Source organism: Bombina bombina, chromosome 2 (assembly GCF_027579735.1).
Source record: "Bombina bombina isolate aBomBom1 chromosome 2, aBomBom1.pri, whole genome shotgun sequence".
NCBI lineage: Eukaryota > Metazoa > Chordata > Amphibia > Anura > Bombinatoridae > Bombina > Bombina bombina.
This window is the reverse complement of record NC_069500.1, coordinates 954,773,188-954,799,394: the sequence shown is the minus strand read 5'-3', so window position 1 is coordinate 954,799,394 and position 26,207 is coordinate 954,773,188. Positions and strand designations below refer to the sequence as shown.

General features: G+C 38.7%; 1 protein-coding gene across 1 annotated transcript in view; it reads left to right on the top strand.

The window, feature by feature from the left end:
- The window catches only part of LOC128649898 (hematopoietic prostaglandin D synthase), a 253,935-nt gene extending 236,897 nt beyond the window's left edge, over nucleotides 1–17,038 (top strand). The window contains exon 6 of the mRNA XM_053703439.1: nucleotides 16,789–17,038. Coding sequence (XP_053559414.1) covers nucleotides 16,789–16,953 — 165 coding nt within the window. The 3' untranslated portion in view covers nucleotides 16,954–17,038. The remainder of the gene's footprint in view (nucleotides 1–16,788) is intronic.
- The last annotated feature ends 9,169 nt before the right edge of the window (nucleotides 17,039–26,207 follow it).

Sequence of the window (26,207 nt, the reverse complement as noted above, 5' to 3'; positions counted from 1 at the left end):
TTTAAACTGAAAACCGGGTTCCTCCACTGCCGGAGGTTTAGATGACACGGACTCCGACCCCGAAAAAGGCCTCTTCTGATGCGTCAGATTGGGCCTCGTCATTGTACAACCCCTCTGGGGCGTCCAACAGACACAACTCCTGGGTCGGGCTGCTATGAAAAGCTCTACGCTTGCGCTTAGCAGAACGCAGCAAAGCATGGATCACCTTAGCAGCTGCTGTTTCAAGCTGGTCCGCAAAGTCCAACGGCCAAGCAATTTCCCCAGAAGGGGTAACAGTCGGACCCTGGGGCACTGTATGTGGTATAGGGGACACCAATGGGGAATGCATCTCACGGGACGGAGACCCCTCAGAGGTGGACGGCTCAGTAGCGCAAGACATTCTCTTATGTTTGGAAGTCGTAGCCTTCTCAAGGCATGTGGAACACAGTTGCGCAGGCTTGTCTACCAAAACCTCACAATAAACACAGGTATAAGACTTTGAGAAAGAGGGAGTACATGTGTACCCGATTCGCGCAAAAAGCCAAGGTCACGCGCTGTTAACGCACAAGCGGGAGCGATAAATAGCGATCTACTCATAATCTAGCCCTATATTGGTTATTCACCTATTCAGTTTCTTATTTTGTACATGGAAATGGCATGGTAAATCTAGTTTGAAATGTCTTCTCTTTTATTTCATGTAAGAGACTGTACACTATGGAAAATGCAAAAAACAAAAACAAAAAGTCATATGAAAATTCAATTCACCCTGTACTATATTGAAAACACATTATTTGATATTTTACTTTGTGAATTTAATATATTTCTGAAAATATAAACTAATTTCAAATCTGATGACTGCAACACACTCCCAAAATGTCGGGACTGTTTACCACTGTGTAACATCACCTTTTCTTTTAATAACACTTATTAAGTGTTTGGGCACTGAAGACACCAGTTGGCTAATTTTAGCAAGCAGAATTTCCCCCATTCATCCATTATGCATGTCTTCCGCTGAGCAACTATATGGGGCCTTTGTTGCCTTATTTTGCGCATCATAATGCGCCACACATTCTCAATTGGAGACAGGTCAGGACTGCAGGCAGGCCATGCTAGCACCCGCACTCTCTGCTCATGCAACATTGCGCTTGTAATCCGGGCAGAATGTGGTTTGGCGTTGTCCTGCTGGAAAATGCAGGGACGTCCTTGGAAAAGACAATGCCTGGATGGCAGCAAATGTTGCTCCAAAATGTATACATAACTTTCTGCATTAATAGTGCCCTCACAGATGTGCAAGTTACCCATGCCATGACAGACGCTGGCTTTTGGACCTGATAACAGCTTGGATGGTCCTTTTCCTCTTTGGCCCAGAGAACACAATGGCTATTTCTCCAACATAGGTGTGTCCGGTCCACGGCGTCATCCTTACTTGTGGGATATTCTCTTCCCCAACAGGAAATGGCAAAGAGCCCAGCAAAGCTGGTCACATGATCCCTCCTAGGCTCCGCCTACCCCAGTCATTCTCTTTGCCGTTGTACAGGCAACATCTCCACGGAGATGGCTTAGAGTTTTTTAGTGTTTAACTGTAGTTTTTATTATTCAATCAAGAGTTTGTTATTTTAAAATAGTGCTGGTATGTACTATTTACTCAGAAACAGAAAAGAGATGAAGATTTCTGTTTGTATGAGGAAAATGATTTTAGCACCGTAACTAAAATCCATGGCTGTTCCACACAGGACTGTTGAGAGGAATTAACTTCAGTTGGGGGAACAGTGTGCAGTCTCTTACTGCTTGAGGTATGACACATTCTAACAAGACGATGTAATGCTGGAAGCTGTCATTTTCCCTATGGGATCCGGTAAGCCATGTTTATTAAGATAGTAAATAAGGGCTTCACAAGGGCTTATTAAGACTGTAGACTTTTTCTGGGCTAAATCGATTCATTATTAACACATATTTAGCCTTGAGGAATCATTTATTCTGGGTATTTTGATATGATTATATCGGCAGGCACTGTTTTAGACACCTTATTCTTTAGGGGCTTTCCCTAATCATAGTCAGAGCCTCATTTTCGCGCCGGTATGGCGCACTTGTTTTTGAGGACAGCATGGCATGCAGCTGCATGTGTGTGGAGCTCTGATACATAGAAAAGTCTTTCTGAAGGCATCATTTGGTATCGTATTCCCCTTTGGGCTTGGTTGGGTCTCAGCAAAGCAGATTCCAGGGACTGTAAAGGGGTTAAATATAAAAACGGCTCCGGTTCCGTTATTTTAAGGGTTAAACCTTCCAAATTTGGTGTGCAATACTTTTAAGGCTTTAAGACACTGTGGTGAAATTTTGGTGAATTTTGAACAATTCCTTCATACTTTTTCGCAATTGCAGTAATAAAGTGTGTTTAGTTTAAAATTTAAAGTGACAGTAACGGTTTTATTTTAAAACGTTTTTTGTGCTTTGTTATCAAGTTTATGCCTGTTTAACATGTCTGAACTACCAGATAGATTGTGTTCTGACTGTGGGGAAAACAAGATTCCTTCTCATTTAACTATATGTATTTTATGTCATAAAAAAATTTAGTAAAAATGATGCCCAAGATGATTCCTCAAGTGAGGGGAGTAAGCATGGTACTGCATCATCCCCTCCTTCGTCTACACCAGTCTTGCCCATACAGGAGGCCCCTAGTACATCTAGTGCGCCAATACTCCTTACTATGCAACATTTAACGGCTGTAATGGATAATTCTATCAAAAACATTTTAGCCAATATGCCCACTTATCAGCGAAAGCGCGACTGCTCTGTTTTAGAAAATTCTGTAGAGCATGAGAACGCTGATGATATGGTTTCTGAAGGGCCCCTACACCAGTCTGAGGGGGCCAGGGAGGTTTTGTCTGAGGGAGAAATTTCAGATTCAGGAAACATTTCTCAACAAGCTGAACCTGATGTGATTACTTTTAAATTTAAGTTGGAACATCTCCGCGCTCTGCCTAAGGAGGTGCTATCCAATTTGGATGATTGTGATTATCTGGTCATTCCAGAACCACTATGTAAAATGGAAAAGTTCTTAGAGGGGCCCCCCGAAGCTTTTCCTATATCCAAGCGGGTGGCGTACATTGTTAGTAAAGAATGGGACAGGCCCGGTATACCTTTAGTACCTCCCCCCATATTTATAAAATTGTTTTCCTATAGTCGACCCCAGAAAGGACTGATGGCAGACAGTCCCCAAGGTCGAGGGGGCGGTTTCTACTCTACACAAGCGCGCCACTATACCCATAGAAGATAGTTGTGCTTTCCAAGATCCTATGGATAAAAAAATTAGAAGGTCTGCTAAAGATGTTTGTTCAGCAAGGTTCCCTTCTACAACCAATTGCATGCATTGTCCCTGTCACTGCAGCCGCGTGTTTCTAGTTTGATGAGCTAGGAAAGGCGATTATTAGTAATTCTTCTTCTTATGAGGAGATTATGGACAGAATTCGTGCTCTTAAATTGGCTAATTCTTTCACCCTAGACGCCACCTTGCAATTGGCTAGGTTAGCGGCGAAAAAATTCTGGGTTTGCTATTGTGGCGCAGAGCGCTTTGGTTAAAATCTTGGGCAGCGGATGCGTCTTCCAAGAACAAATTGCTTGACATTCCTTTCAAGGGGAAAACACTCTTTGGCCCTGACTTGGAAGAGATTATCTCTGATATCACTGGGGGCAAGGGCCACGCCCTTCCTCAGGATAGGTCTTTTCAAGACCAAAAATAAACCTAAGTTTCGTCCCTTTCGCAGAAACGGATCAGCTCCAAGGGCTACGTCCTCTAAGCAGGAAGGTAATACTTCTCAAGCCAATCCAGCCTGGAGACCTATGCAAGGCTGGAATAAAGGAAAGCAGGCCAGGAAACCTGCCACTGCTACCAAGACAGCATGAAATGCGGGCCCCCGATCCGGGACCGGATCTGGTGGGGGGCAGACTCTCTCTCTTCGCTCAGGCTTGGGCAAGAGATGTTCTGGATCCTTGGGCGCTAGAACTAGTCTCCCAAGGTTATTCTCTGGAGTTCAAGGGGCTTCCTCCAAGGGGGAGGTTCCACAGGTCTCAGTTGTCTTCAGACCACATAAGAAGACAGGCATTCTTACATTGGGTAGAAGACCTGCTAAAAATGGGAGTGATTCATCCTGTTCCATTAGGAGAACAAGGGATGGGGTTCTACTCCAATCTGTTCATAGTTCCCAAAAAAAGAGGGAACGTTCAGACCAATCTTAGATCTCAAGATCTTGAACAAGTTTCTCAAGGTTCCATCGTTCAAGATGGAAACCATTCGAACACTTCTTCCTTCCATCCAGGAAGGTCAATTCATGACCAAGGTGGATTTCAAGGATGCGTATCTACATCTTCCTATCCACAAGGAACATCATCGGTTCCTAAGGTTTGCATTCCTGGACAAGCATTTCCAGTTCGTGGCGTTTTCTTTCGGATTAGCCACTGCTCCTAGGATTTTCTCATAGGTACTAGGGTCCCTTCTGGCGGTGCTAAGACCAAGGGGCATTGCTGTAGTACCTTACTTGGACGACATTCTGATTCGAGCGTCGTCCCTTCCTCAAGTAAAGGCTCACACGGACATTGTCCTGGCCTTTCTCAGATCTCACGGATGGAAAGTGAACGTGGAAAAGAGTTCTCTATCTCCGTCAACGAGGGTTCCCTTCTTGGGAACTATAATAGACTCCTTAGAAATGAGGATTTTTCTGACAGAAGCCAGAAAAACAAAACTTCTAGACTCTTGTCGGATACTTCATTCCGTTCCTCTTCCTTCCATAGCGCAGTGCATGGAAGTGATAGGTTTGATGGTAGCGGCAATGGACATAGTTCCTTTTGTGCGCATTCATCTAAGACCATTACAACTGTTCATGCTCAGTCAGTGGAATGGGGACTATTCAGACTTGTCTCCGAAGATACAAGTAAATCAGAGGACCAGAGACTCATTCCGTTGGTGGCTGTCCCTGGACAACCTGTCACAAGGGATGACCTTCCGCAGACCAGAGTGGGTCATTGTCACGACCGACGCCAGTCTGATGGGCTGGGGCGCGGTCTGGGGATCCCTGAAAGCTCAGGGTCTTTGGTCTCGGGTAGAATCTCTTCTACCGATAAATATTCTGGAACTGAGAGCGATATTCAATGCTCTCAAAGCTTGGCCTCAGCTAGCGAGGGCCAAGTTCATACATCAACCATCAGGGGGGAACAAGGAGTTCCCTAGCGATGGAAGAAGTGACCAAAATCATTCTATGGGCGGAGTCTCACTCCTGCCACCTGTCTGCTATCCACATCCCAGGAGTGGAAAATTGGGAAGCGGATTTTCTGAGTCGTCAGACATTGCATCCGGGGGAGTGGGAACTCCATCCGGAAATCTTTGCCCAAGTCACTCAACCGTGGGGCATTCCAGACATGGATCTGATGGCCTCTCGTCAGAACTTCAGAGTTCCTTACTACGGGTACAGATCCAGGGATCCCAAGGCGGCTCTAGTGGATGCACTAGTAGCACCTTGGACCTTCAAACTAGCTTATGTGTTCCCGCCGTTTCCTCTCATCCCCAGGCTGGTAGCCAGGATCAATCAGGAGAGGGCGTCGGTGATTTTGATAGCTCCTGCGTGGCCACGCAGGACTTGGTATGCAGATCTGGTGAATATGTCATCGGCTCCACCATGGAAGCTACCTTTGAGAGACCTTCTTGTTCTAGGTCCGTTCGACCCACTCCAGCTGACTGCTTGGAGATTGAACGCTTGATCTTATCAAAGCGAGGGTTCTCAGATTCTGTTATTAATACTCTTGTTCAGGCCTGAAAGCCTGTAACCAGAAAAATTACCACATAATTTGGTATATCTGTTGGTGTGAATCTGCAGGATTCCCTTGGGACAAGGTTAAGATTCCTAAGAGTCTATCCTTCCTTCGAGAAGGATTGGAAAAAGGATTGTCTGCAAGTTCCTTGATGGGACAGATTTCTGCCTTGTCTGTGTTACTTCACAAAAAGCTGGCAGCTGTGCCAGATGTTCTAGCCTTTGTTCAGGCTCTGGTTAGAATCAAGCCTGTTTACAAAATTTTGACTCCTCCTTGGAGTCTCAACCTAGTTCTTTCAGTTCTTCAGGGGGTTCCGTTTGAACCCTTACATTCCGTTGATATTAAGTTATTATCTTGGAAAGTTTTGTTTTTGGTTGCAATTTCTTCTGCTAGAAGAGTTTCAGAATTATCTGCTCTGCAGTGTTCTTCTCCTTATCTGGTGTTCCATGCAGATAAGGTGGTTTTGCGTACTAAACCTGGTTTTCTTCCAAAAGTTGTTTCTAACAAAAACATTAACCAGGAGATAGTTGTGCCTTCTTTGTGTCCTAATCCAGTTTCAAAGAAGGAACGTTTGTTGCACAACTTGGATGTAGTTCGTGCTCTCAAATTTTACTTAGCAGCTACTAAGGATTTCAGACAAACTTTGTCTTTGTTTGTTGTTTATTCTGGTAAACGGAGAGGTCAAAAAGCAACTTCTACCTCTCTCTCCTTCTGGATTAAAAGCATTATCCGATTGGCTTATGAGACTGCCGGACGGCAGCCTCCTGAAAGAATCACAGCTCACTCCACTAGGGCTGTGGCTTCCACATGGGCCTTCAAGAACGAGGCTTCTGTGGATCAGATATGTAAGGCAGCGACTTGGTCTTCACTGCACACTTTTTCTAAATTTTACAAATTTGATACTTTTGCTTCTTCTGAGGCTATTTTTGGGAGAAAGGTTTTGCAAGCCGTGGTGCCTTCCATTTAGGTGACCTGATTTGCTCCCTCCCTTCATCCGTGTCCTAAAGCTTTGGTATTGGTTCCCACAAGTAAGGATGACGCCGTGGACCGGACACACCTATGTTGGAGAAAACAGAATTTATGTTTACCTGATAAATTACTTTCTCCAACGGTGTGTCCGGTCCACGGCCCGCCCTGGTTTTTTTAATCAGGTCTGATAATTTATTTTCTTTAACTACAGTCACCACGGTAACATATGGTTTCTCCTATGCAAATATTCCTCCTTAACGTCGGTCGAATGACTGGGGTAGGCGGAGCCTAGGAGGGATCATGTGACCAGCTTTGCTGGGCTCTTTGCCATTTCCTGTTGGGGAAGAGAATATCCCACAAGTAAGGATGACGCCGTGGACCGGACACACCGTTGGAGAAAGTAATTTATCAGGTAAACATAAATTCTGTTTTTTTCCAAAAACTATTTGAAATGTTGACTTGTCGGACCACAAAACACTGTGTGCTACTGTCCATCTCAGATAAGACTGAGCCCAGAGAAATCGGCAGCCCTTCTGGACAGTGTGGATGTATGGTATCTGCTTTGCATAGTAAAGCCTTAACTTGCATCTGTGGATGCAGCGGTGAATGGTGTTTATAGACAAAGGTTTACCAAAGTATTCCTGAGTCCATGTCAGGATATCCATTACAGATTAATGGCTATAATTACAGAAATGTAAAATGATGGGGATTTTTTTAAAAAAATGCAAAGCTTGAATTGATATTCTGATTCTAAAAAGCGTAATGATGAAAACAATTTAGACAAATGGAATTGTATTTCTGGTCTGAACAATAGTGGGAAAATTAAACACTCTTTATTTGAGTATCTATTCCAGTCTAGTAGAACAGCCATGAAAATAGTCCTGCATGGCTGTCTGTTAGGTTTCTGAAGTCCGACAGCTATTTTGAGGATTTCCAATGGCTATGAATTACGCTAAAGTTATTAATACTTTGCATTGAAACAAACTGACAGTGGTATTAAAGTCCCTCAATAAATACTTTTCAAGCAAAGTTCATCATGATTTTTGTACTTTTTTAAATAAATAGCCTTGACCTGAAAACCTATTTACACAGGTTTTTTTAGTGCAGAGGTCACATTAATATTTAAAATTATTTCCTAGTTTAATAAAACAAACAAAAAAACAACAGCAATGCTTACCTGATAAATTAATTTCTCTCATGGTGGTAAGATTCCACGATCCATTACACCTGGTAATTACCTTCCCTACCACTAAAAGGAGGCAAAGATTTCCAAACCCCAAGAGCTCTATACGACCCCTCCCACCTCTATGGTAGATAGTCTGATGTATAGCCAAGCAAAAAAAAAAAGGTAGGAAAAAAATAAAGAGCAAAAAAATATAGGAGCTGAAAAAAAAGATGTGCCATAACATAAAAAACATCACCGAAAAGAGGGTGGGGTCTCGTGGACTCTTACCACCAGGAAAGAAATGAATCAGGTAAGCATAAATTGTTTTCTTTCATAGGTGGTAAGAGTCCACGATCCATTACTTCTGGGAAAGAATACCAAAGCTGTGGAGAGTCTATGAGTAATAAAATGAAGTAGAAATGGCATTATCCACCTTTCCCAAAGCTCAATATTAGAAGCAGTAAGAGGATACATTATTTTAAACCTTGCGTTATAATTAAATAAATTACCAGGTTATTCTATACTCTATAGAAATAATCCCAGCTACAGCATCAGCCACTGGAAAAGCCTCAGAAGAACCCTAGCAGGTTTAAAGTAAGAATCTAAATGACTGGTAGACTGCTCTTCAGTAACAGAAACTTCCTTGATTTCTAAAGTAAGCAAAACCTCCTTTTAATAAAGAACAAATGTGATCAAGCTTAAAGAAAAAGGAGGAAGAAGCAGGCTCTGAATCTGAGACAGGCCCCTGATCACCAGAAAAAAACCTCACCCTCAGAAGCCTCATGAGCATCAAAACATTATTAATTGTTCTTCATTCTCTTACTATCTTTATTTGAAAAAAGAAGGCATCTAAGCTAAGGAGCCAGTCAATTTTTGGTTCAGACCTCTGGACAACACTTGTTTATTGGTGGGGGAATTTATCCACCAATCAGCAAGAACAACCCAGGTTGTTCACCAAAAATGGGCCGGCATCTAAACTTACATTTTTGCTTTTCAAATTAAAAAAAACCAAGAGAATGAAGAAAATTTGATAATAGGAGTAAATTAGAAAGTTGCTTAAAATTGCATGCTCTATCTGAACGAATAACACATTTGGGTTCAGTGTCCCTTTAAGGCAGGACTCACAAGTATGAAGGAGGGGAAACCTCAGCATGCTTACTATAAACACATTTAAAGGGACATAATACTCATATGCTAAATCACTTGAAATTGATGCAGTATAACTGTAAAAAGCCGACAGGAAAATATCACCTGAGCATCTCTATGTAAAAAATGAATATATTTTACATCACAACTTCCTCAGCTCAGCAGAGTAAGTTCTGTGTAAAAAGTTATACTCAGCTGCTGCCAAGCTCCAGGTAAAACATTTTTTTTAAAAATGAAGAAATGAACAGCAGCCAATCAGCATCAACAGTGCTGAGGTCATGAACTCTTTTACTGTGATCTCATGAAATTTGACTTAACTCTCATTTCATAGTAAACTTCCTTAAACTGAATAGGGAAATAAGATGAGTGTTCACGAAGCTCACTCCATTAGCTGTCCTGGGACAGACATACTGATTTGCTGCTGAAAAATCCTTTACAATGGGATGTGGCTACTGAGGAACTTTTGAGGTAAAATATTTTTCTTTTTTACATAGAGATGTTCAGGTGATATTTTCTAGTCAGCTTTTTACAGCTATGCTGCATCACTTTCAAGTGTTTCAACATTTGGGTATCATGGCCCTTTAATACAGGTAGGTGTTCAGAAAGATCAGCTTTTAAAGGAGGATTAGGGACAGATTCAGAAGATTCCATAGCGAACAAACAGAAATAACCCACCAAAAAACAAAAGAGCTCTAAAGGAATGAGCATAGAATAACCCCTTCTGGGAGCAAGCTGTAGCTGAAAGCGCCCAAACGAACACTAATTTAAAAATGTCCCAATATATCCAAAATGAGCTCCTACGCAGGCACCCGCAAGCACAAATGCGGCCAGGAAAGCAAAAAGGAGCTAAAGTTTCTTTTTACTTAATGTTCATGTTTGCCAAAAAACTGTTATAACTACTACAGATGAGGTAAACCCGATATAGAGCCCCTTATATATGGGGTGCAGATGAATCTGATACCAGGTATAGGTCTTAAAATTTGTATTACAATTAAATAAAAACAACTTGCCTGAAACACTCTCCTACTATGCATAATAGCAGGTAAAAAACAATCATGTACTGAAAAAAAATATAGGATATATTATAGCAGTTACTGCAACTGTAGACCCATTAGGAGGAGGCAAAAGACAAGTCCCTGCAACATCTTTGGGAGGATAGTGACTTAAAGGGACACTGAACCCAAATATTTTCTTTTGTGATTCAGATAGAGCATGACATTTTAAGCAACTTTCTAATTTACTCCTATTAACACATTTTCTTCATTTGAAAAGCAAGAATGTAACTTAAGATGCCGGCCCATTTTTAGTGAACAACCTGGGTTGTTCTTGCTGATTGGTGGATAAATTCATCCACCAACAAAAAAGTGCTGTTCAGAGTCTGAACCAAAAAAAAAAGCTTGGATGCCTTCTTTTTCAAATAAAGATAGCAAGAGAACGAAGAAAAAATGACAATAGGAGTAAATTAGAAAGTTGCTTAAAATTACATGCTCTATCTGAATCACAAAAGAACAATTTTGGGTTCAGTGTCCCTTTAAATTTTCATGGGAAAGAAAAAATAAGTCACACACACCAAACTCCTTAAACTTCCCTCTTGACAAACACTTCACTGCAAGAAAATGGGTCTCAAATCAGTGTGAGAACCCCTCTCAATGAAGAAATCATCTGCACATCACCGTTCTCCAGCGGAGTCAAAGATAAAACTAACTAACACCATAGAGGTAGGAAGGGATATATAGAGATCTTGGGGTTTGGGAATCTTTGCCTCCTCCTAGTGGTAGGGACAGTAATTCCCAGGAGTAATGGATTGTGGACTCTTACCTCCTTTGTGAAAGAAATCTATTCGCTAAAAGTACACATTTAAATTATGAGACTTTTATCTATGTATTGGATCTACTAAAAATGTCTGTGAAAAACCTACAAAAATTATATAAAGGTAAAAACAAAGCAGGCACTTAGTATTTGTACAATTACCTAATTTCAAGCAAAGCACATTTATATTTAATTAATCCTAATATTATCTATTCAAATGTATTTGAAATAAAATAAAATAAAGCCAAGTTGTTTATCATTTATCCTTGACGGCTGAAGATTGACAAGATTTTTGGGGTATGAGACGTTATTGAACCACTAAACTTTTTATTAAACCAGCTGCATAATATAGGAGGTGTCAATACTGAAGAGTAGTTTTTAAACATTACTATTGACATTTGCCTCAATCACTGAAGTTATTGAGAGATAAGCTGGTTACATTTTTGTAAAAAAACATAATTTATGTAAGAACTTACCTGATAAATTCATTTCTTTCATATTAGCAAGAGTCCATGAGCTAGTGACGTATGGGATATACATTCCTACCAGGAGGGGCAAAGTTTCCCAAACCTTAAAATGCCTATAAATACACCCCTCACCACACCCACAAATCAGTTTAACGAATAGCCAAGAAGTGGGGTGATAAGAAAAGAGCGAAAGCATCAAAAAAATAAGGAATTGGAATAATTGTGCTTTATACAAAAAAATCATAACCACCACAAAAAAAGGGTGGGCCTCATGGACTCTTGCTAATATGAAAGAAATGAATTTATCAGGTAAATTCTTACATAAATTATGTTTTCTTTCATGTAATTAGCAAGAGTCCATGAGCTAGTGACGTATGGGATATAAATACCCAAGATGTGGAGCTTCCACGCAAGAGTCACTAGAGAGGGAGGGATAAAATAAAGACAGCCAATTCCGCTGAAAAATTAATCCACTACCCAAAACAAAAGTTTCAATTTTAATAATGAAAAAAACTGAAATTATAAGCAGAAGAATCAAAACTAAAACAGCTGCCTGAAGTACTATTCTACCAAAAACTGCTTCTAAAGAAGAGAAAACAAAAAAATGGTAGAATTTAGTAAAAGTATGCAAAGAAGACCAAGTCATTGCTTTGCAAATTTGATCAATCAGAAGCTTCATTCTTAAAAAGCCCAGGAAGTAGAAACTGACCTAGTAGAATGAGCCGTAATCCTCTGAGACGGGGAATAATCCGACTCAAAATAAGCATAATGAAACAAAAGCTTAACCAAGATGCCAAAGAAAAGGCAGAAGCCTTCTGATCTTCCTAAAACCAGAAAAGATAACAAATAGACTAGAAGTCTATCTGAAATCTGAGTAGCTTCAACATAATATTTCAAAACTCTTACCACATCCTAAAGAATGTAAGAATCTTACCAAAGAATTCTTAGGATTAGGACACAAGGAAAAAACAATAATTCCTCCACTGATGTTGTTAGAATTCACAACTTAGGTGAAAATTGAAATGAGGACAGCAAAAAAAACACCTTATCCTGATGAAAAATCAGAAAAGGATATTTACAAAAAAGAGCAGATAACTTAAAAACTCTTTTAGTAGAAGAAATAACCAAAAGGAACAATACTTTTCCAAGAAAGTAATTTAACGTTCAGAAAATGCATAGTTTCAAACGGAGGAGCCTGTAAAGCCCTCAACACCAAATTGAGACTCCAAAGAGGAGAGATTAAATTAATGACAGGTTTGATATGGACCAAAACCTGTACAACACAATGAATATCAGGATGATTAGCAATCTTTCTGTGAAAAAAAGAACAGAAAGAGTATAGATTTGTCGTAACAAAGAATTGAAGACAAAACCTTATCCAAACCAACCTGAAAAAAAAAAAATTCTATGAATTTTAAAAGAATGCCAAGAAAAGTAGGTCTTCCAGACTCAATATAAATCTTTCTAGAGACAGATTTATGAGCCTGAAACATAGTATTAATCACTGAGTCAGAAAAAAACCTTTATGACTAAAAACCAAGCGTTCAATCTCCATCCCTTCAAATGTAACGATTTGAGATCCTGATGGAAAAAAATGGCCTTGAGAAAGAAAAGGTCTGGTTTAAACAGAGGTGTCCAACGTTGGCAACTGGCCATCCGAATGAGATTCGTATACCAAAACCTGAGAGGCCATGCTGGAACTACCAGCATAACAAACAAATACTCCATAAGAATTTTGGAAGAAGAACTAGAGGCGGAAAGAAATAGGCAAAAAGATAATTCCAAAGAAATTTCAATGCATACACTACTTCCGCCTGAAGATTCCCGGACCTTAAAAGGCCCCTGGGAAGTTCTTTATTCAGATGAGATGAAAAACATATCTGGGTAAGAGAGACCATTCTCCCGGAGGAAAAGCTGCATTAACAGAGATAATCCGCTTCCCAAATATCTATACCTGGGAAAAAAAACACAGAATTTAGATAGGAGCTGGATTTAACCCAAGCTTATATCCGAGACACTTCTGTCACAACCTAAGGACTGATAGTCCTACTCTGATGATTGACATACACCATAGTAGTGATATTGTTTGAAAAACATTAAACGTCTCTTCTTCAAAAATAAACTAACTGAAAAATTCTGAGAAAACACGGAGTTCTAAAATATCAAATGGTAATCTCGCCTCCTGAGATTTCCAAACCCCTTGTGCTAACAGAGATCCTCAAACAGCCTCCCAACCAAAAAGACTCACATCTGTAGAGATCATGGTCCAGGTTGAAAGAAACGAAGAGACCTGTAGAACTAAATGATGGTGATCTTAACCATCAAATCAAGAGATCAATATTAGGATTCGAAAATGTGAAATCCTAGAATCCCTGCACCATAATGCAGCATAAAAGACTAGAAAGGTTCTTTCTATTGAAAATGAGCAAAGGGAATTAAATCCAATGCTGTGGCCATAAGACCTAAAACCTCTATGCATATATAGCAACTGAAGGAAATAAAAGAGACTAAAGGTACCGACAAACGGAACACAATAAAATTGTCCCTTGTCTGATAGAGACAAAGACAGTGACACAAACTTATCTGGAAACCTAAAAAAGGTGACCCTTGTGTGAGGAATCAAGAGCTTTTGAAAAAAAGATCCTCTAACTATGTCCTAAAGAGCAAGTGAAAACATATGAGATTCCGCATCCTCAGAAAATAATCTGAATGAAAACAGAAAAAAATGAAAATATGCATTTATTGTATCTAATGAAAACAAATAATGCTATCACTGACCAAAAAAATGCAGAATAGTTTGAATAAAACTCCAAAACCCATTTCCTAAAAATGGAACTGGAAGAAATACCCCAGAAGATTCCAGGTCTGAGCAGCGCTTGAACCCCATGGGTGCCCAGCCATGCTTCAACAGTACCCAAAATATATAGAACCCAAACACACTTAAAGAGAGTGTTAGCCTTACTGGAAAAAAATCAAAGAAATTTGGACTGAATAGAACCAAATAAATATCAAAGAAAGCTTAACCTGCCCCTTGCCAGCCAAGCTGGAAAACGGCACGTACATCGAAAATTTCCAATTATAAACATGTTACTTGGGAAAGAATTCAGGAATTCGTTCCTTAACAAGAACAACCAAATTAGTATAAGCTTAAAGTTTTAGTTTTAGAACTCAATCTTGAAGCCCAGAGTAACAGTTAAGAAATATGGATTTTTTTTTTGATTTTTTTTTTTAAAAAATCACAAAATTCTTCTAGCTAAAATAGCTAAAGACATAGATTAACCCACATTTGCGAAAATATTCAATAAAATGAAGACACAAATGAAATTATTAGCATGATAGTCCAGTTAAAGGACCAGTCAATACAGTGGACTTGCATAATCAATAAATGCAAGACAAATGCAACAGCACCTAGTCTAGTAAATGTTGTCCCTTAAGAATGCTAAAATAAATCATAATCTGATACTTGATCTTAAAGTAAACAGAACAAAAAATGAAGCAATTGCAACATCCAAATAAATCACAGGACCAAGAAAAGTACCTGAAACTAAATAATTTTCCATAAATAAGATACAACTATCTAAAGGAAAATAAATACTATTTTGCTATAGAAACAATAGCATCATTAGTAGGAGTAGAGATAGCCCCAATAAATTGGAGAACCCTCCAAATTGAATGTAACTGCTGGCAAAGAATATAGTTTAAAACCTTTGAAGAATGAATAAAAGAAAATTCTCCGCCTATTCCATTCCCTAGTATGAGGAATTGGAAAGAAAACTTCTGAAAACACAGAAGAATAAATAAGCAGAAATAGTGTCAGCTAGTCTTAAATAACTAGTTACTTTAATATCCAAAATAATCAACACCTTTTCAACAAAGAACAAATGTACTTTAATAAAAAAAAATAATAATAAAAAAGTAGATTTGTTAGTGTCAATATCTGATGAAGAAAATTCTGAAAGAGAAAAAACATCATCAGAGAAGGATAAATCAGTATGTTGTTGGTCATTTGAAACTTCAATAATTAAAAAAGAAGTGAAAAAAGACCTAAAAATTTTATTAGAAGGCACAAAGTCAGACAAAGCCTTTAAAATAGAAACAGAAAAATATTTCTTATAAATCTTCTAAATATTTCTTGTACATAAGATGCAAGAAATGGAAATAAAACATAAATACTCATGGATTCTGCATGTAAAAGTATATCATAATAACTTATTACAAACCATAGCTAAAGATAAACATTTATAACATTTAAAATAAATGAACTTAGCTTTGGTAGAACTGAACTCAGTTAAGCGTTTTTCCAGAAGTAGCTTTTGATCCAGGGTCAATTTGAGACATCTTGCAATATGTAATAGAAAAAACAACATATAAAGCAAAATTGATCAAATTCCTTAAATGACAGTTTCAGGAATGGGAAAAAATGCCAGTGAACAAGCTTCTAGCAACCAGAAGCAATAAACAATGAGACTTAAATAATGTGGAGACAAAAATGACACCCATATTTTTTAGCGCCAAAAAAAGACGCCCTCACTATTTGGCGCCTAAATGCTTTGGCGACAAAAATGACGCCACATCTGGTAACGCCGACATCTTTGGTGCAAAAAAAGTCAAAAAAATGACACACAACTTCCGGTGAAAAGTATGACGCCGGAAATGACTAAGAAATTTTTTGCGCCAAAAAAGTCTGCGCCAAGAATGACGCAATAAAATGAAGCATTTTCAGCCCCCGCGAGCCTAACAGCCCACAGGAAAAAAAGTCATATTTTAAAAGTAAGAAAAATTGAATATTCAAATGCATTATCCCAAATAATGAAACTGACTGTCTGAAATAAGGAATATTGAACATCCTGAATCAAGGCAAATAAATGTTTAAACACATATATTTAGAACTTTATATAAAAGTGCCCAACCATAGCTTAGAGTGTCACAGAAAATAAGACTTACTTACCCCAGGACACTCATCTACATATAGACCGATAACAGAGAACCTATGAAATAGACCCCGTAGAAGGAGATCATTGAATTCAAATAGGCAATTCTCTCTTCACATCCCTCTCACATTCACTGCACGCTGAGAGGAAAACCGGGCTCCAGCCTGCTGCGGAGCGCATATCAACGAAGAATCTAGCACAAACTTACTTCACCATCTCCACGGGAGGCAAAGTTTGTAAAACTGATTTGTGGGTGTGGTGAGGGGTGTATTTATAGGCATTTTAAGGTTTGGGAAACTTTGCCCCTCCTGGTAGGAATGTATATCCCATACGTCACTAGCTCATGGACTCTTGCTAATTACATGAAAGAAAAATAAATACATGTAAGTCAGTATAAAACTAAAAATCTAAGGGCTTTCTTAAAACATGTCTATACATCACCAGAAGATTTAGCTATCTCAACACACAAAAAGCCATAAGCAAAAATGAATACATTTTATTTTTTCTGTTTTATTTTCTCCAGGCAACCTGGGCAGACTTTTACTGGGATGTCTGCAGTGATGGAATTGAAGGCTATGTACCTGGCTTTGCAGACAAATACGTAAAACTGAAGGCTCTTAAAGAAAGAGTAAAAGCTATTCCGGCTATTGCTGCATGGGTAAAAAAACGACCACACACTGAAGGTTAATTTGCAATGCATAGCTGACTAGGAAGCTATCAGTTCAAGCATGCTACAGTTTGTTTTATTTGACAATAAAAAAATTCACAGCAAATCAGTTGTCTTCACTTTTCATCTTCATTTTCAGTTTTATTTGCAATTCTGTAGTTAGTAGTGTAACCTCAAAAAGCCAATTTGTAAGCCTAAATCTATTATCACATCTTTGGTACCCAAGTGTATTCTATTGAAAAGGATGGTCGGGTATTTAAACTGGCTGTCTGATAAAATACATGCTTAAAACACAGGCGCTTAAATGTCCATGCCAAGTCCCCTGAGCAGCAGGTTAATTTTTAATAATAGCCATAAAGAAGTGATCAACGTTTCTAAAAATAGAAGAACAGATAGAGGCGCCTCATAGTGTAGTATATCCTCAAACATGAAAAACAGAAGGATAATATCCACTCACTTAGTAAAAAATAAAAAAGTGCTAGTCAGGCGTGCCGGGACATCAGAGCCTCTCGGTTAGCTCTACTCATGGGAGTACAGTGAGAACCTCTTCGTTGGTCCCTGTATACTTCCAACAGGCGTATATAGACTTACTTCTGGTTCCCACTGCTAGATCCATCTGGGGGCCAGCAAGCATACACTCTCTGTGGTTAGTCTCCCCGTATCCAAATGTTCCTATATCAGAAAGGGTTTCACCAGCTGACCTAAGTGTTGTGAACCAAGCCACAACCCCATGATATTCACGGCAAGAAGTGTGATACTTAATGCTGGGCCCCATACATTAAAGTCAAATTGCATATCTTGCACGCAAATAATCCTCTATACAAAGCAGAATCAAAACATTACATAGTTTGGCTATAAATAAACGTATCTTACTCACTCAGGATGTTATCAAATACAATAATTGAGAAAGAACAGTATGATGAATACGAAACATGTTTGATCCATTACTTCTGTGATGTGTGTATCTTTGGATAATGCCCATTAAAGTTGTGCTTTTATATCCTTAAGTCCTTTGATCGTCTGGAGCCAGGTGCTGTATGGAGGAGGTTTTTGTGAAGCGTTTGATGGGACACTTACCTGAGCCCTGTCAAGTGACAGCATCTGGGGACCGACATTGAATGCAAGCGTATGTTAGCTGTACTGACGTGAAGGTGGCTGAATTGTTGTGGACGCATACAGAGCGTAGGAGTATCTTGCTTGAGCACTGCTCTCTTGTTAGTTTGTTGGTCAGTAATACAATATCCTGCTGCTATAAACACACAGTTGCAACAATTGTGACAGTCAAACAGTAGTTCCCCTCAATGTTTCTCTTTACCATCTCTAATGGAAGTCAATTCCAAGATTAACCCCTTAACGACCGAGGACGTGCAGGGTACGTCCTCAAAAAAAAGGCAGTTAATGCCTGAGGACGTACCCTGCACGTCCTCGGTGTGGAAAGCAGCTGGAAGCGATCCTGCTCGCTTCCAGCTGCTTTCCGGTTATTGCAGTGATGCCTCGATATGGAGGCATCCTGCAATAACCTTAAATGGCCATCCGATGCAGAGAGAGCCACTCTGTGGCCCTCCCTGCACCGGACATCGATGACCGGTATCGTTGGTGGGTGGGAGCGGACTTGGGAGGCGGGTGGGCGGCCATCGATACGCCGTGTAATGTGCAGGGGAGCGGGACCGACGGGGGTGCACGGGGGGCGGCGGGCGTGCACGGGGCGGGAGCGGGAGGGAACCGCTACACTACAGAAAAAAAATCTGATAATAACTACAATAAATATGGAAAAAAAAGTATCTAAGTGATCTGCAAGTGGTGGGAGGTTGGTCAGGGGAAGCTACTCTACAGAAAAGGGCATTTTTTTAAAAAAAAAAAGATTACTTTTTTTACTAAACTGAGTACTGGCAGACAGCTGCCAATACCCAAGATGCCGCCCGCTAAGGCAGAGGGGGAGGGTTAGAGAGCTGTTTGGTGGGGGATCATTGAGGTTGGGGGCTAAGGGGTATCCTACAAAGCAGCATATGTAAATATGCTTAAAAAAAAACCCTAAAAAAACCTTTCTGCCAGTACTTAAGATGGCGGGGACAATTGTGGGGTGGGGGAGGGAAGAGAGCTGTTTGGGAGGGATCAGGGGGTCTGATGTTTCAGGTGGGAGGCTGAGCTCTACACTAAAGCTAAAATTAACCCTGCAAGCTCCCTACAAGTTACATAATTAACCCCTTCACTGCTAGCCATAATACACGTGTGATGTGCAGCGGCATTTAGTGGCCTTCTAATTACCAAAAAGCAACGGCAAAGCCATATATGTCTGCTATTTCTGAACAAAGGGGATCCCAGAGAAGCATTTACAACCATTTGTGCCATAATTGCACAAGCTGTTTGTAAATGATTTCAGTGAGAAACCTAAAATTGTGAAAAATTTTACGTTTTTTTTAATTTGATCGCATTTACGGTGAAATGGTGGCATGAAATATACCGAATGGGCCTATATCAATACTTGGGGTTGTCTACTACACTACACTAAAGCTAAAATTGCCCCAAAAAGCTCCCTACATGCTCCCTAATTAACCCCTTCACTGCTGGGCATAATACATGTGTGGTGCGCAGTGGCATTTAGTGGCCTTCTAATTACCAAAAAGCAACGCCAAAGCCATATATGTCTGCTATTTCTGAACAAAGGGGATCCCAGAGAAGAATTTACAACCATTTATGTCATAATTGCACAAGCTGTTTGTAAATAATTTCAGTGAGAAACCAAAAATTTGTGAAAAAATTTGTGAAAAAGTGAACGATTTTTTGTATTTGATCGCATTTGGCGGTGAAATGGTGGCATGAAATATACCAAAATGGGCCTAGATCAATACTTTGGGATGTCTTCTAAAAAAAAATATTTACATGTCAATGGATATTCAGAGATTCCTAAAAGATATTAGTGTTCTAATGTAACTAGCGCTAGTTTTGAAAAAAATGGTTTGGAAATAGCAATTTGTACTTATTGCCCTATAACTTTAAAAAAAAAGCAAAGAAGATGTTAACATTGGGTATTTCTAAACTCAGGACAAAATTTAGAAACTTTTTAGCATGGGTGTTTTTTGGTGGTAGTAGATATGTAACAGATTTTGGGGGTCAAATTTAGAAAAAGTGTTTTTTTCCATTTTTTCCTCATATTTTATAAATATTTTTATAGTAAATTCTAAGATATGGTGAAAATAATGGTATCTTTAGAAAGTCCATTTAATGGTGAGAAAAACGGTATATAATATGTGTGGGTACAGTAAATGAGTAAGAGGAAAATTACAGCTAAACACAAACACAGCAAAAATGTAAAAATAGCCTTGGTCCCAAACGGACAGAAAATGGAAAAGTGCTGTGGTCATTAAAGGGTTAAACACTTTTTGTATTACATTTTAAAACCAAAATGAATTACACAGTTTCAATTCATTTTATTTTATCACTGTAATAGTTTTTCAATTCAGGACAATATCATGATATTTACATATAATATGCAACAAAGAAATCAAGTCAATTAATAAAATATTAGAACACTCCAAAAAAACCTCTAAAATTAAACATTAGGGGGTCGATCCGATATAGATCGTAGTTTGCGGTGCAAGCGAGGGAACCCGCGTCGCCCGCAGTTTCAGCTCGTAACTCGAGCTATCCCATATATGTCGCCGTCAGATGCTAACGTGCCGTAAGTCTGACAAACCAGCGATGTCCAGAAATCTGCGCAAGTACAAATTTCTGGCGTCGCCAGTGACTTGCGGCACGTTAGAAACTGCCGGCGCCTACAAAACCTGACTAAAGTCTAAATCACCCGCACTGTCTAACATGCCTCCCTAACATAGCCCGAAACGTCTAACACGCCTCCCTAACATAGCCCGACACGTCTAACCCTCTATCCGCTATCCCCCCTCACTAGCCTAACAATAAAATATGTATTAACCCCTAAACTGCCGCTCCCGGAGCCCGCCGCTACCTAATAAAGTTATTAACCCCTAAACCGCCGTCAGCTATATTAAATCTATAACCCCCTAAAGTGAGCCCCTAACACCGCCGCCATCTACCTTACCTACCCCCCAAAGTGAGCCCCTACCCCGCCGCTATCTATTTTAAAATTATTAACCCCTAATCTAATCCCCCTACCCCGCCGCCATCTATATTAAATTATTTAACCCCTAAAATACTAAACTATCCCTACCACTAAACCTAAGTCTAACCCTACAACTAGCCCTGAAAAGGGCTTTTTGCGTGGCATTGCCCCAAAGTAACCGCTCTTTTGCCAGCCCTTAAAAGGGCTTTTGGCGGGGCTTTGTCACAAAGTAAACTGCTCTTTTGCCTACAATCTACATCCCCCTACACCGCGGCCACCTATAATAAATGTATTAACCCCTAATCTAATCCCCCTACACCGCCGCCAGCTATATTAACTATATTAACCCTAATTATATTAGGGTTAATATAATTAATATAGTTATTATATTATATATATTAACTATATTAACCCTAATTATATTAGGGTTAATATAGTTAATATCGTTATTATATTATATATATATAAAGTATAATAACCCTATCTAACTCTAACATCCTAACTAAACTCTTATTAAAATAAATCTAATATTAATATTATTAATTAAAATATTCCTATTTAAATCTAAATACTTACCTATAAAATAAACCCTAAGATAGCTACAATGTAATTAATAAATACATTATAGCTATGTTAGGGTTTATATTTATTTTACAGGTAAATTGTTAATTATTTTAACTAGGTATAATAGCTATTAAATAGTTATTACCTATTTAATAGCTACCTAGTTAAATAATTACCCAATTACCTGTAAAATAAATCCTAACCTAAATTACAAATACACCTACACTATCAATAAATTAAATAAACTACAAATATCTATCTAAAAATACAATTAAATAAACTAAACTAAATTACAAAAACAAACAAACACTAAATTACAAAAAATAAAAAAAAGATTACAAGATTTTTAAACTAATTACACCTATTCTAAGCCCCGCTTGCTTCAAGACATCGCCCGGATGGAAGAAGACTTCACTGCCGCTTGCTGGAACACATCGCCCGGATCGGATGAGGAGTTCTGCCCGGCGGGGTGAATACAAGGTAGGGAGATCTTCAGGGGGGGTAGTGTTAGGTTTATTTAAGGGGGGTTTGGGTTAGATTAGGGGTATGTGGGTGGTGGGTTGTAATGTTGGGGGGTGGTATTGTGTGTTTTTTTTTGCAGGCAAAAGAGCAGTTTTCTTTGGGGCATGCCCCCACAAAAGGCCCTTTTAAGGGCTGGTAAGGTAAAAGAGCTTTGTACTTTTTTTAATTTAGAATAGGGTAGGGATTTTTTTTTATTTTGGGGGGCTTTATTATTTTATTAGGGGGCTTAGAATAGGTGTAATTAGCTTAAAAATCTTGTAATCTTTTTTTTATTTTTTGTAATTTAGTTTAGTTTATTTAATTTTATTTTTAGATAGATATTTGTAGTTTATTTAATTTATTGATAGTGTAGGTGTATTTGTAACTTAGGTTAGGATTTATTTTACAGGTAATTGGGTAATTATTTTAACTAGGTAGCTATTAAATAGGTAATAACTATTTAATAGCTATTATACCTAGTTAAAATAATTAACAATTTACCTGTAAAATAAATATAAACCCTAACATAGCTATAATGTAATTATTAATTACATTGTAGCTATCTTAGGGTTTATTTTATAGGTAAGTATTTAGATTTAAATAGGAATATTTTAGTTTATAATATGAATTAGATTTATTTAATAAGAATTTAGTTAGGGGTGTTAGGGTTAGATAGAGTTAATATAGTTTATATAAATACTATAGTAACTATATTAACTATATTAACCCTAATATAATTAGGGTTAATATAGTTAATATATATAATGTAATAACTATATTAACTATAATATACTTAGGGTTAATATAGATAATATAGCTGGCGGCGGGGTAGGTAGATAAAATTAGGGGTTAATAATTTTAATATAGATGGCGGCGGTGTAAGGGGTTCACATTAGGGGATAGATCAGTTAGATGGTGGCGGTTTTAGGGGCTCACAGTAGGGGGTTAGTTTATGTAGATGGCGACGGTTTAGGGGTTAAATACTTTATTAGGGATTGCGGCGGGGGATCGCGGTTGACAGGGAGATAGACATTGCGCATGCGTTAGGTGTTAGGTTTATTTTAGCAGATCGCGGTTGACAGGGAGATAGACATTGCGCATGCGTTAGGTGTTAGGTTTATTTTAGCAGATCGCGGTTGACAGGGAGATAGACATTGAGCATGCGTTAGGTGTTAGGTTTATTTTAGCAGCCAGTTTAGGGAGTTACGGGGCTCCAATAGTCAGCGTAAGGCTTCTTACGGCTGCTTTTTGTGGCGAGGTGAAAATGGAGTAAGATTTCTCCATTTTCGCCACGTAAGTCCTTACGCTGTATATTGGATACCAAACTGCGCGGGTTTGGTATACTTGCCTATGGCCCAAAAAACTACGGGCGACGGCAGAAATATACGCGCGTAACTTCTAGGTTACGCCGTATATAGGATACCAAACCCGCGCAAATATTGGCGTCGCCCGCTTTTGCGGGCGACGATTTTTATCGGATCGACCCCTAGGATTATTACAAATTACCAATTTAGCAGCATGCAATAGAGTTATGCATGCAAATTTAAAGCAAACAAACTCTATGATACTAGATAAATTCAATGACGTACAACTTGCTTTTATTCATCCATTTATATGATAAAACCTTGCACAAAACATGCAAATACCTTCATAACATTCGTAAATCAATTATTAAATCCCATGCCTAAAGATCTTTGTTCTAGCCATTCAGCAGAATCTGACATTAGCTAAAAAAACTATCACTCATACCAATGCTAGTTCACTTTCAAAACACTATACTTACTAAATTAACCTCATTTATTTTGTTATACAGTTTAAATACATTAAATCCTTTATCAATCTGTACTTATATAGGAAACATATATCCCTTGAAAGGACCAGTAAATACAGCAGATTTGCATAATCAACAAAAGCATAATAAAAAGACAATGCAATGGCACTTAGTATGAAATTTAAATGAGTAAATCCTTTTTATCACAAATTTCAGTTATGTCTATTTCCCCCACTTTTGTATCATGTGACAGCCATCAGCAAATCACAAATGAATATAGGTATATTCTATGAATTCCTGCACATGCTCAGTAGGAGCTGGTGACTAAAAAAAGTGCAAATGGGAAAATAGAAATATGAGGCGATGATGGAACCCCCCTCATACTCACACTGTAAATGCCCCAAATACTTGCCGTCCTTCCCTACATTACCATCCTCCTTCTCTTTCCCCCTCTCCTTTAATTTAATTAGTTTTTTCCCCTCTCCCACCCTTTTACCTTTCTCTACTTTTTCCTCTCTCTTAATTGTGCACATACAGTTGCAATAAATGAAATAAACCAAGTAGCTATAACATATCCAACATATAGGCTATCCTGTAAGAATTATTCAGACGAATGATAAAAAGATGTTGGTTGCAAAAATCTAATAGATGTTCGAGGCCCCATGTTGGGTCTCCTTGCTTGATTTATGTTATTATTCTGTTATTACTGTTTACTACTGAAAGAAAATTCAAAACTGAGATTTGGTAACTTTGTAATTAAACATTCATCACCTTGGACAGCAGATCAGTCCATGTTTATTTGGCATTTATGAAAGTCTGGTATTACATCTATTCACTGATAAAAACACACACTATGTTACTACATAGCAGCAAAACAAAATACAATTTTACATGGCACAGTTTAATTTCTAAATCAAATTCTGTCGAAGTTAATCTCTGGGGAAAAATATTTATGAGGTCCAGGTATTTTAAAGGGACGTTAAACACAAATTGTAAACTACATGATTATAAACCATATATAAGAATAATTTCTTCTATAAGGTACGACGAGTCCACGGATTCATCCTTTACTTGTGGGATATTATCCTCCTGCTAACAGGAAGTGGCAAAGAGCACCACAGCAGAGCTGTCTATATAGCTCCTCCCTTAGCTCCACCCCCCAGTCATTCTATTTGCCTACTCTAAGTACTAGGAAGGGTAAAGTGAAGAGGTGATAAAATATTAGTTTTTAATTTCTTCAAGCAAGAGTTTTTTGTTTTAAATGGTACCGGTGTGTACTATTTAATCTCAGGCAGCAGATGGATGAAGACTTCTGCCTGGAGGATGATGATCTTAGCATTTGTAACTAAGATCCAGTGCTGTTCCTACAGAGGCTGAGGAGTACAGGAAACTTCAGTATGAGGAACATTTTCATGCTATATACCAGTGAGGTATGTTCAGTCATTTTTTCTGGAGAGACTGTGTATTTCAGAAAGGCTGACAGTATCCCCATGAGGGTAAGCAATAATCCTAAGAGCTATAGAAAGGCATTACTAAGCTTGCATAAGGGGCTATTTTAAAAAAATTCAAGGAAGTGACCTAGTCTGCTCTGAAAATTATCAAATATGAAATATATCACAAATATGTAAAGTATCAAAAGCAAATTATAACAATGAAGAACCTTCAGGGCTGATATAAAAGTCCTGTTGCGTATAATTAAGATGGTGTAAATGTCCTTTATATATTCTTCAAATAAAAAGTGGTTTCTGAATCGGCTGCCTCCTCCTCACCGGCTGGTCCAGGTATAACTATAAAAAATGAAGAGAAATAGAGGGGCGCCTCATGTGTGGTATCATCAGTAGAAAACGTAAAATGGAAAAAATAAAGCCAAATGAGTACTCACACACTCCAAAAGCACACTTATGTGCTGGTAGGGGCAGGCTGCAGAATTGTAAAGGTGTGACAGCTCACCCGTTCAACAGCGCTCTTAGCTGGTACTACAGTGGAGACACAAGATACAGGCACCACATGGGCAGACTATTAATGGTACAACCAATAGTGATTTCTTAGTATAGAGGGTACTCACATACTCCAGGAGCACACCAATGTGCTTGTAGAAGCGGGCTGCAGATTTAGGTAGGTGTGGCAGCTCACCCAAACGGATGGTATCTTAGTAGTTGGTGGAACAAGGTATATAGTAGTCCCAATGTGCTGGCTCAGATGGCAAGCTGAACTCTTGTATATCAGTACAGGAAGATGGTGGATAGAAGAAATCCACTCAGTGAATAAAATATCCAAATTTATTAAAAACAAAAAATAATAAAAACAACACAGTAGTTGCTATTTAAAAGTGTATAATGGGGTATCCAATATTACCCCAGT